The sequence below is a fragment of the Mya arenaria genome, chromosome 2, assembly GCF_026914265.1.
Source record: "Mya arenaria isolate MELC-2E11 chromosome 2, ASM2691426v1".
NCBI lineage: Eukaryota > Metazoa > Mollusca > Bivalvia > Myida > Myidae > Mya > Mya arenaria.
In genome coordinates, this window is record NC_069123.1 from 57,794,247 (window position 1) to 57,807,077 (window position 12,831).

At 42.4% G+C, this 12,831-nt stretch overlaps 1 protein-coding gene across 1 annotated transcript; it reads right to left on the reverse strand.

Moving 5' to 3' along the window:
• Positions 1 to 10,927: 10,927 nt before the first annotated feature.
• Positions 10,928 to 12,659, reverse strand: LOC128218912 (uncharacterized). Its single transcript, XM_052926689.1, has one exon. The coding sequence runs from the start codon at positions 12,074 to 12,076 to the stop codon at positions 11,177 to 11,179; it is 900 nt and encodes a 299-aa protein (XP_052782649.1). The 5' UTR covers positions 12,077 to 12,659; the 3' UTR covers positions 10,928 to 11,176.
• Positions 12,660 to 12,831: the final 172 nt, after the last annotated feature.

The following is a 12,831-nucleotide window of genomic DNA, read 5'->3' on the forward strand; positions in this document are numbered from 1 at the left end:
TTTACGGTCTGTCTCAACCATTTAGCCACTGAATGCTACCTGTCCAAATCATTTAGCCACTGTATACTGCCTGTCTACCATTTGGTTCCTGAAAACTGCCTGCCTGTGAACCATTTGGCCATTTATTACTGCCTGTCTCAACCATTTGGCCTCCGTATACTGCCTGTCTAAACCATTTAGCCACTGTATACTGCCTTTCTAAACCATTGGGCCACTGCATACTGCCTGTCTAAACCATATAGCCACTGTATACTGCCTGTCTACCATTTGGTTCCTGAAAACTGCCTGCTTGCGAACCATTTGGCCATTTATTACTGCCTGTCCCAACCATTTGGCCACTGTATACTGCCTGTCTAAACCATTTAGCCACTGAATTCTGCCTTTTTAAACCATTGGGCCACTGCATACTGCCTGTCTAAATCATTTGGTCACTGTATACTGCCTGTCTCAGTCCTTTGGCCACTGTATACTGCCTGTCTAAACCATTTGGCCACTGTATACTGTCTGTCTACTATTTGGCCACTGTATACTGCCTGTCTACCATTGGGCCACTGTATACTGCCTGTCTTCCATGGTCACTGTATACTGTCTGTCTACCATTGGGTCACTGTATACTGCATGTTAACCATTTGGCATCTGTATACTGCCTGTCTCAACCATTTGACCACTGAATACTGCCTGTCTAAACAGTTTAGCCACTGTATACTTTTTGTCTTCTATTGGGCAACTGTATACTGTCTGTCTTCCATTGGGTCACTGAAAACTGTCTGTCTACCATTTGGCCTTTGTACACTGCCTGTCTACCATGGCCACTGTATACTGTCTGTCTCAACCATTAGGCCACTGTATGTTGTCTGTCTAAACCATTCGGCAACTGTATACTGTCTATCTAAACCATTTGGCCACTGTATACTGTCTGTCTACCATGGCCACTATATACTGTCTGTCTCAACCATTTGGCCACTGTATGTTGTCTGTCTAAACCATTCGGCAACTGTATACTGTCTGTCTCAACCATTTGGCCACTGTATACTGTCTGTCCCAACCATTTGGCAACTGTATACTGTCTGTCTCAACCATTTGGCCACTGTATGTTGTCTGTCTAAACCATTCGGCAACTGTATACTGTCTGTCTCAACCATTAGGCCACTGTATGTTGTCTGTCTCAACCATTTGGCCACTATATACTGTCTGTCTCAACCATTTGGCCACTGTATGTTGTCTGTCTCAACCATTTGGCCACTGTATGTTGTCTGTCTCAACCATTCGGCAACTGTATACTGTCTGTCTCAACCATTTGGCCACTGTATGTTGTCTGTCTCAACCATTTGGCCACTGTATACTGTCTGTCTCAACCATTCGGCCACTGTATACTGTCTGTCTCAACCATTTGGCCACTATATACTGTCTGTCTCAACCATTCGGCAACTGTATACTGTCTGTCTCAACCATTTGGCAACTGTATACTGTCTGTCTCAACCATTCGGCAACTGTATACTGTCTGTCTCAACCATTAGGCCACTGTATGTTGTCTGTCTCAACCATTTGGCCACTGTATACTGTCTGTCTCAACCATTAGGCCACTGTATACTGTCTGTCTCAACCATTAGGCCACTGTATACTGTCTGTCTCAACCATTCGGCAACTGTATACTGTCTATCTAAACCATTTGGCCACTGTATACTGCCTGTCTACCATGGCCACTGTATACTGTCTGTCTCAACCATTTGGCCACTGTATGTTGTCTGTCTAAACCATTCGGCAACTGTATACTGTCTGTCTCAACCATTTGGCCACTGTATACTGCCTGTCTACCATGGCCACTGTATACTGTCTGTCTCAACCATTTGGCCACTGTATGTTGTCTGTCTAAACCATTCGGCAACTGTATACTGTCTGTCTCAACCATTCGGCAACTGTATACTGTCTGTCTCAACCATTAGGCCACTGTATACTGTCTGTCTCAACCATTTGGCCACTGTATACTGCCTGTCTACCATGGCCACTGTATACTGTCTGTCTCAACCATTTGGCCACTGTATGTTGTCTGTCTAAACCATTCGGCAACTGTATACTGTCTGTCTCAACCATTTGGCCACTGTATACTGTCTGTCTCAACCATTCGGCAACTGTATACTGTCTGTCTCAACCATTCGGCAACTGTATACTGTCAGTCTCAACCATTTGGCCACTGTATACTGCCTGTCTACCATGGCCACTGTATACTGTCTGTCTCAACCATTTGGCCACTGTATGTTGTCTGTCTAAACCATTCGGCAACTGTATACTGTCTGTCTCAACCATTCGGCAACTGTATACTGTCTGTCTCAACCATTCGGCAACTGTATACTGTCTGTCTCAACCATTTGGCCACTGTATGTTGTCAGTCTCAACCATTTGGCCACTGTATACTGCCTGTCTACCATGGCCACTGTATACTGTCTGTCTCAACCATTAGGCCACTGTATGTTGTCTGTCTAAACCATTCGGCAACTGTATACTGTCTGTCTCAACCATTCGGCAACTGTATGTTGTCTGTCTACCATTTGGCCACTGTATACTGCCTGTCTGCCATGGCCACTGTATACTGTCTGTCTACCATGGCCACTGTATACTGTCTGTCTCAACCATTTGGCAAGTGTGTACTGTCTGCCCAAACCATTCGGCTAATTTATACTGCCTGTCTACCATTTGGCCACTGTATACTGCCTGTCTACCATGGCCACTGTATACTGTCTGTCTCAACCATTAGGCCACTGTATACTGTCTGTCTCAACCATTCGGCAACTGTATACTGCCTGTCTCAACCATTTGGCCACTGTATGTTGTCTGTCTAAACCATTCGGCAACTGTATACTGTCTGTCTCAACCATTTGGCAACTGTATACTGTCTGTCTCAACCATTTGGCCACTGTATGTTGTCTGTCTAAACCATTCGGCAACTGTATACTGTCTGTCTCAACCATTTGGCCACTGTATACTGCCTGTCTACCATGGCCACTGTATACTGTCTGTCTCAACCATTTGGCCACTGTATGTTGTCTGTCTAAACCATTCGGCAACTGTATACTGTCTGTCTCAACCATTTGGCCACTGTATACTGTCTGTCTCAACCATTAGGCCACTGTATGTTGTCTGTCTAAACCATTCGGCAACTGTATACTGTCTGTCTCAACCATTAGGCCACTGTATACTGTCTGTCTCAACCATTCGGCAACTGTATACTGTCTGTCTCAACCATTCGGCAACTGTATACTGTCTGTCTCAACCATTTGGCCACTGTATACTGTCTGTCTCAACCATTCGGCAACTGTATACTGTCTGTCTCAACCATTTGGCCACTGTATACTGTCTGTCTCAACCATTCGGCAACTGTATACTGTCTGTCTCAACCATTTGGCCACTGTATACTGTCTGTCTCAACCATTCGGCAACTGTATACTGTCTGTCTCAACCATTCGGCAACTGTATACTGTCTGTCTCAACCATTTGGCCACTGTATACTGTCTGTCTCAACCATTCGGCAACTGTATACTGTCTGTCTCAACCATTCGGCAACTGTATACTGTCTGTCTCAACCATTCGGCAACTGTATACTGTCTGTCTCAACCATTTGGCAACTGTATACTGTCTGTCTCAACCATTCGGCAACTGTATACTGTCTGTCTACCATGGCCACTGTATACTGTCTGTCTCAACCATTCGGCAACTGTATACTGTCTGTCTCAACCATTTGGCCACTGTATACTGTCTGTCTCAACCATTCGGCAACTGTATACTGTCTGTCTACCATGGCCACTGTATACTGTCTGTCTCAACCATTTGGCCACTGTATACTGTCTGTCTCAACCATTCGGCAACTGTATACTGTCTGTCTCAACCATTTGGCCACTGTATACTGCCTGTCTACCATGGCCACTGTATACTGTCTGTCTCAACCATTAGGCCACTGTATGTTGTCTGTCTAAACCATTCGGCAACTGTATACTGTCTGTCTCAACCATTTGGCCACTGTATACTGCCTGTCTACCATGGCCACTGTATACTGTCTGTCTCAACCATTTGGCAACTGTATACTGTCTGTCTCAACCATTCGGCAACTGTATACTGTCTGTCTCAACCATTTGGCCACTGTATACTGCCTGTCTACCATGGCCACTGTATACTGTCTGTCTCAACCATTAGGCCACTGTATGTTGTCTGTCTAAACCATTCGGCAACTGTATACTGTCTATCTAAACCATTTGGCCACTGTATACTGCCTGTCTCAACCATTTGGCCACTGTATACTGTCTGTCTCAACCATTTGGCCACTGTATACTGCCTGTCTACCATGGCCACTGTATACTGTCTGTCTCAACCATTTGGCCACTGTATACTGCCTGTCTACCATGGCCACTGTATACTGTCTGTCTCAACCATTTGGCCACTGTATGTTGTCTGTCTAAACCATTCGGCAACTGTATACTGTCTATCTAAACCATTTGGCCACTGTATACTGCCTGTCTACCATGGCCACTGTATACTGTCTGTCTCAACCATTTGGCCACTGTATGTTGTCTGTCTAAACCATTCGGCAACTGTATACTGTCTATCTAAACCATTTGGCCACTGTATACTGCCTGTCTACCATGGCCACTGTATACTGTCTGTCTCAACCATTTGGCCACTGTATGTTGTCTGTCTAAACCATTCGGCAACTGTATACTGTCTGTCTCAACCATTTGGCCACTGTATACTGTCTATCTACCATGGCCACTGTATACTTCTGTCTAAACCATTCGGCAACTGTATACTGTCTATCTAAACCATTTGGCCACTGTATACTGCCTGTCTACCATGGCAACTGTATACTGTCTGTCTCAACCATTTGGCCACTGTATACTGTCTGTCTACCATGGCCACTGTATACTTCTGTCTAAACCATTCGGCAACTGTATACTGTCTGTCTCAACCATTTGGCCACTGTATGTTGTCTGTCTAAACCATTCGGCAACTGTATACTGTCTGGCTAAACCATTTGGCCACTGTATACTGCCTGTCAACCATTTGGCCACTGTATACTGCCTGTCTACCATTGGGTTACTGTATTCTGCATGTGTACCATTTGGCCACTGTATACTATCTGTCTAAATCAAATGACCACTGTTTACTGCCTGTCTTAATCATTTGGCCACTGTATACTGTCTGTCTTCCATTGGGTCACTGAATACTGTCTGTCTACCATTTGGCTTCTGTCTTCTGTACACTACCTGTCTACCATGGCCACTGTATACTGTCTGTCTCAACCATTTGGCAAGTGTGTACTGTCTGCCCAAACCATTCGGCTAATTTATACTGCCTGTCTACCATTTGGCCACTGTATACTGTCTGTCTACCATGGCCTCTGTATACTGTCTGTCTACCATGGCCACTGTATACTGTCTGTCTCAACCATTTGGCAAGTGTGTACTGTCTGCCCAAACCATTCGGCTAATTTATACTGCCTGTCTACCATTTGGCCACTGTATACTGCCTGTCTACCATGGCCTCTGTATACTTTCTGTCTAAACCATTTGGCCACTTTATGCTGTCTGTCTAAACCATTCGGCAACTGTATACTGTCTGTCTAAACCATTTGACCACTGTATACTGCCTGTCTACCATTGGGTCACTGTATTCATTATGTAAACCATGTGGCCACTGTATACTATCTGTCTAAACCAGTTGATCACTGTATACTGCCTGTCTTAATCATTTGGCCACTGTATATTGTATGTCTTCCATTGGGTCACTGAAAACTGTCTGTCTACCATTTGACTTCTGTACACTACCTGTCTACCATGGCCACTGTATACTGTCTGTCTAGCATTTGGCCTGTGTATACTGCCTGTCTACCATGACCACTGTATACTGTCTGTCTACCATTTGGCCATTGTATACTGTCTGTCAACCATTTGGCCACTGTATACTGCCTGTCTACCATTTGGCCTCTGTATACTGCCTGTCTACCATGGCCACTGTATACTGTCTGTCAACCATTTGGCCACTGTATACTGCCTGTCTACCATTTGGCCTCTGTATACTGCCTGTCTACCATGGCCTCTGTATACCGTCTGTCTACCATTGGGTCACTGTATACTGCATGTAAACCATTTGACCATTTATTACTGCCTGTCTGAACCATTTGACCACTGAATACTGCCTGTCTAAACCATTTAGCCACTGTATACTGCCTGTCTCAACCATTTGGCCACTGTATACTGCTGGTCTAAATCATTTGACCACTGTATACTGCCTGTCTCAGCCATTTGGCCACTATATACTGTCTGTCTAAACCATTCGGCCACTGTATAATGTCTGTCTCAACCATTTGGCCACTGTATGCTGTCTGTCTAAACCATTCAGCAACTGTATACTGTCTGTCTAAACCAATTGACCACTGTATACTGCCTGTCTACCACTTGGCCACTGTATACTGCCTGTCTACCATTTGGCCGCTGTATACTGCCTGTCTACCATTTGGCCTCTGTATACTTCCTGTCAACCATTTGGCCACTGTCCACTACCTGTTTACCATGGTCACAGTATACTTTCTGTTAACCATTGGGTCACTAGATACTGCCTGTAAACCATTTGGCCTCTGTATACTGCCTGTCTACCATTTGGCCTCTGTATAATGCCTGTCAACCATTTTGCCACTGTATACTGCCTGTTTACCATTTGGACTCTGTCCACTTCCTGTTTACCATGGCCACTATATACTGCCTGTTAACCATTGGGTCACTAGATACTGCCTGTAAACCATTTGGCCTCTGTATACTGTCTGTCTACCATTTGGCCTCTGTCCACTACCTGTTTACCATGGTCACAGTATACTGTCTGTCTCAACCATTTGCCACTGTATACTGTCTGACTAAACCATTCGGCAACTGTATACTGTCTGTCAAAACCATTTGTCCACTGTATAGTGCCTGTGTACCATTTGGCCACTGTATACTGCCTGTTTAATATGGTCACTGTATATTGTCTGTCTACCATTTGGTCACTGTATACTACATGTAAACCATTTGGCCACTGTATATTGCCTGTCTAAACCATTTGGCCACTGTATACTGCCTGTCTTAATCATTTGGCCTCTGTATACTGTCCGTTAACCATTGGGCCACTGTATACCGCCTGTCGAAACCATTGGGTCACTGTATTGTGCCTGTTGACCATTGAGCCCCTGTATACTGCATGTGTATCATTTAGCCTGTAAACCATTTGGCCACTGTATACGTTTTGTCTTCTATTGGGCAACTGTATACTGTCTGTCTTCCATTGGGTCACTGAATACTGTCTGTCTACCAGTTAGCCTCTGTACACTGCCTGTCTACCATGGCCACTGAATACTGTCTGTCTCAACCATTTGGCCACTGTATACTGTCTGTCTTAACCATTCGCCAACTGTATACTTCTGTCTAAACCATTTGGCCACTGCATACTGCCTGTCTACCATTTGGCCACTGTATACTGCCTGTCTACCATTTGGCCACTGTATACTGCCTGTCTCAACCATTTGGCCACTGTATACTGCCTGTCTCAACCATTTGGCCACTGTATACTGCCTGTCTACCATAAACACTGTTTACTGTCTGTCTACCATTAGGCACTGTATACTGCATGTAAACCATTTGGCCACTGTATACTATCTGTCTTAACCAATTGACCACTGTATTCTGCCGGTCTTAATCATTTGGCCACAGTATACTATCTGTCTTAACCAATTGACCACTGTATACTGCCTGTCTTAATCATTTGGCCTCTGTTTACCGCCTGTTAACCATTGGGCCACTGTATACTGCCTGTCTTCCAATGGGTCACTGAATACTAGGGATGCAAACGAATATTCGAATATTCGATCGAACGTTTAGTGTTCGAATGTTAAAATCGGTATTCGAATATTCGATTATTTTTTTCAAAAAATAATGATATAAACCTTGAGTCTTTAGGGCAGTTGTTGTGTTTAAAATTATATTATCTTGTTTTTACAACAATACGCATCTTGTGCCTGATGCGTTAACGAGATGACAATCGAGTGTGCGTCATGTGTCAATTAGGGATCGATCGTAGGGTACTATAAACAGTGTCCATAATTGTAAAATAACTGGCTATTAGGAAGTGACATCAAACAAGTTTAATTGATTTTCAGTTCTTTTAAATGACCATGCCAATTAAGAATTTAAGGAAGCGGCCTTCACACCCTCTTGTCAGTTTGCCTGCCAATTAAGCTGATCAATATTGCTCAAATCGGTGATTGATATTATACGCTGAAAGTAGATACCACTTCATTCCTTCAGAATATATGTTCGCAAAACATTATAAGTTAAACTTATTATTATTATTATATATTAGATTTGTATTTCTTAACAACGTAAAAGATGCCAGCCACATCTGAAGTATGGACTTATTTCACGCGCTCTGTTGACAAGAAATCTGTCACGTGCAAACTATGCAGTGTGAGGTTGTCGTACATGGGCACGACGACTAATCTCTGGAATCACGTGAAGGCTAAGCATCCGAGTTCTCAAAGTGAAAGCAGTAAACAGCAATCAATGAAAAAGTTTACCGTTTCTGGTCTTAAACATGATTTGTGTTCCTCGCGTTGCACATGTTGCTCGCCAACTGCTTGGGATACCTGCGACGTCTGTGCCATCAGAAAGAATTTTCTCCTGCGCCGGACTCATTGTTAACAAACTTAGAAACAGACTGTCATGTGATCTTGTTGATAAGATAATATTTCTGAATAAGAACAAGGCCATCATATGTGATGATTTTATTGATGAGTGATTTCATCGAATTGTATGTGCTTGTTATGTGCTTGTTGTGTGCTAGATATGTATTTCATATGTCGATGTAATAATATTCGACACGCTGCTATGTATTGTATTGTATTACGATAACACTAGAAACATTCGACAGACAAAGAAAAGGGTATCGTGGTTTATAACTAAAATTAATAGATAACTATTACTTTTTAAAGATTCAATTTTTATCGAATATTCGAATATTCGATCGAAAGAATTACCGAATATTCGAATATCGATTTTGCCATTCGTTTGCATCCCTACTGAATACTGTCTGTCTACCATTTGGTCTATGTACACTACCTGTCTACCATGGCCACTGTATACTGTCTGTCTCAACCATTTGGTCACTGTATACTGCCTGTCTAAACAATTTGGCAACTGTAAACTGCCTCTCTCAACAATTTAGCCACTGTATATTGCCTGTCTAAACCATTTAGCCATTGTATACTCCCTGTCTTCCATTTGGCTGCCTGTATACTGTATACTGCCTGTCTACCATTTGGCCACTGTATACTGCCTGTCTACCATGGCCACTGTATACTGTTTGTCTACCATTTGATCACTGTATACTGCCTGTCTATCATTTGGCCACTGTATACTGTTTGTCTACCATGGCCACTGTATACTGTTTGTCTACCATTGGATCACTGTACACTGTCTGTCTACCATTTGGCCACTGTATACTGCCTGTCTACCATGGCCACTGTATACTGTTTGTCTACCATTGGACCACTGTATACTGCCTGTTTAAACCATTTGGCCACTGCATACTATCTGTCTAAACCATTTGGCCACTGTATACTGCCTGTCTAGATCATTTGGCCTCTGTATATCTCCTATTAACCATTGGGTCACTGTATACTGCATGTCTACCATTTGGCCTTTGTACACTGACTGTAAACCATTTCGCCACTTTATACTATCTGTCTTCCATTTGACCACTGTATACTGTCTGTCTTCTATTGGGTCACTGAATACTGTCTGTTTTCCATTTGGTCACTGTATACTGTATGTCTATCATTGGGCCTCTGTACACTTCCTGTTAACCCTTTGGTCTCTGTATACTGTATGTCTATCAATGGGCCTCTGTACACTACATGTTAACCATTTGGTCTCTGTATACTGTATGTCTATCATTGGGCCTCTGTATACTACCTGTTAACCATTTGGTCTCTGTATACTGTATGTCTATCATTGGGCCTCTGTACACTACTTGTTAACCATTTGGTCTATGTATACTGTATGTCTATCATTGGGCCTCTGTACACTACCTGTTAACCCTTTGGTCTCTGTATACTGTATGTCTATCATTGGGCCTCTGTACACTACCTGTTGACCATTTGGTCTCTGTATACTGTATGTCTATCATTGGGCCTCTGTACACTACCTGTTAACCATTTGGTCTCTGTATACAGTATGTCTATCATTGGGCCTCTGTACACTACTTGTTAACCATTTGGTCTCTGTATACTGTATGTCTATCATTGGGCCTCTGTACACTACCTGTTGACCATTTGTCCACTGTTTACTGTATGTCTTTCATTTGGCCACTGTATACTAACTGTCTTAACCATTAGGAAATTGAATACTATCTGTCCACCATTGGGCAAATTTTTATTGCCGTCTTCCATAGGACAACTAAATACTGTCCGTCTAAAACATTAGGTCATTGTTAACTGTGTGTCTTAACTTTTCGAGCTACTCTATGCTGTTTGTCTAAACAACTGGGCAAGTGTAACTGTCTGTTTAAACCAATTTGGTCACTGTTTACTACCTGTCTTCCATTTGGTCACTGTATACTGTCTGTCTAAACCACAGAGCCTGTAGACTGTCTGTTTAAACCAATTGGCTCACTGTATACTACCTGTCTACCATTTGTCCACTGTATACTGTCTGTCCACATAGCACGCATATTTTTTGTCTAAATCATTGGGCTACTGTTCCGTGTCTTAGAATTAGGTATGTCTACCAATGGGTTGATGTCAACAAAGTTTCCCAGGAGGATCATTTAGTGGTCTCGTTACAAATGATGGAGACACACGAAGTTAAAATTTTAGGATACATGTACATTTCTGATAGTAGTAAAAACACACGTGCGTAGTATACTGTCTTTTTATTTAACTGAAGTGTTTAAGACTCGAAATATAATACATATTACTAAAAAGATTACTAACGATCCTTCAGGCCAATACAAAAATAACTGTATTGATACTAGTTCTTGTTAACTTGATTTATTATAAACGGTAGCTGATAGTGAGCATGTGTAAACAATAAAGTACACGTTATTGTATTATGGCACGTGCATTTGTGAAGATGGAGACCGTCAATAGTTACTGCAGACAATGTTACAAAAATATCAACTTTCTAAGTGTTGACACCGTCATGGGAACGTGTGGATTTTCTCTAGTTTCCTCTTCCCTTGTTCTTTCAGCTCTTAAATCTTGATGTAATTCATCTACCAAAGCGCTAACCTTTGCGTTGATGAAGCAGGTGCGTGTTAGCAAGTCGCCGTTACCAGGTGTTGTATACTGCCGATCGGTCATGACGTCAGAGAATGCTTCAACCAGAAAGGACCAACGCGGCCGTGGAGGTTGAGCTTGACCCGGGGAACCTGTGGAATCTGTGAGCTTTGTATATTCCGGGTGGTTTCGATTTGCAAAGAGCTGTGGAATGTCGGACGAAATGATAAGCCTGTCGGCATCTTGTGGTAATGTACGCGTCTTGATTTCCCTGTCGCTCCCTCCTTTGGTAATGAATTTAGACGGTAGGAGGGAAATATCATCCGCCTGAATAAGAAACACTTTCGGCTTTCCGACATACGGCTTCATGGTTTTAATTTGGTCATATATATCAGATATTGGCATACGTCCATCATCAAACTGAAAGTGTGTCTTTTCGATGTCATTGCAGTATCCCAGAAAAACAAAGAAAAAATAATCGTACCACTGAGCCAAATTCTTCTCTTCATGTTCTTCATTACAATTTCCACCCCAGCGGTTGAACATCTTTATCACTTCCTCCTTTTTTCGACGTTTGGATAGAACAATGTCCCTCTCGTCAAGTCCGAGAAATTTAAACGTCCATTTTATTTTCTCAACGTCGATGTCGTTGTCATCCGGCGGACTGGTCAACTTCTTAAACAATGGCTTACCATTCGGGTCCCTGAAGTTTGGTGACATCTGCTCTTGGTTCGAGAAAATACGGACCATGATACGTCTTCTACTTCTATAAGTATGATCCGCCATGACGAGTGTGTAACGAATGTCTCGTCCCCAAAATAATTCGTCTTAAGATCAGTGAAACGATAACTTACGTCAGGTTAATCTTATTTGTAAGTCCGTATTGTAATAAACGTTTATTTACTTTAATGTAGATAACCTTGTCGCTTCTTATCTATACTTCCTCATTACTGAAATCCCTATCTAGAACATGTTTAGTCCAGACATGTCGAAATACATCAATCGTTCTAAAGGTTTCTACATACATGTAGTAACAATATCAATAAATCAACCAGATATCATTAAGGTGACTTTTTAGAACAAGATATTGTAACGCTGTATGATTAGGTGAACCTCTCAGAATACTAATTGCACGGCAGTTATGAATTCTTTTTTTTAGCATTTTCCCAACATATTTGGTCCACTTTGACTTTCGATCTGTACATTATTGCTATTACATCAGCCATCAGAGTGATTTTGGTGGATTTTAGTCAAACTTGATGCGCAACAATGTACAAATATATTCACTGCTGCTCCAGAATTTTTGAAAATCACACAAGTTTATCATACTCGTCTTTTCTAAATATAATGGCATTCTTTATTTTCTCCATGCGTCAATGCAAGATAGTATTTGTGTTACATGCATGGCAAAAACACAAATTCGGTAAACCATGCACACGCACCATTGGTGAGCTAGGATTCCAAATGCGTTTTCCACCACGCAACGGGCCCTTGTAGGTTCGATGCGCTCGTCATGGTCGAGTACCCTTTCCTCCTATACG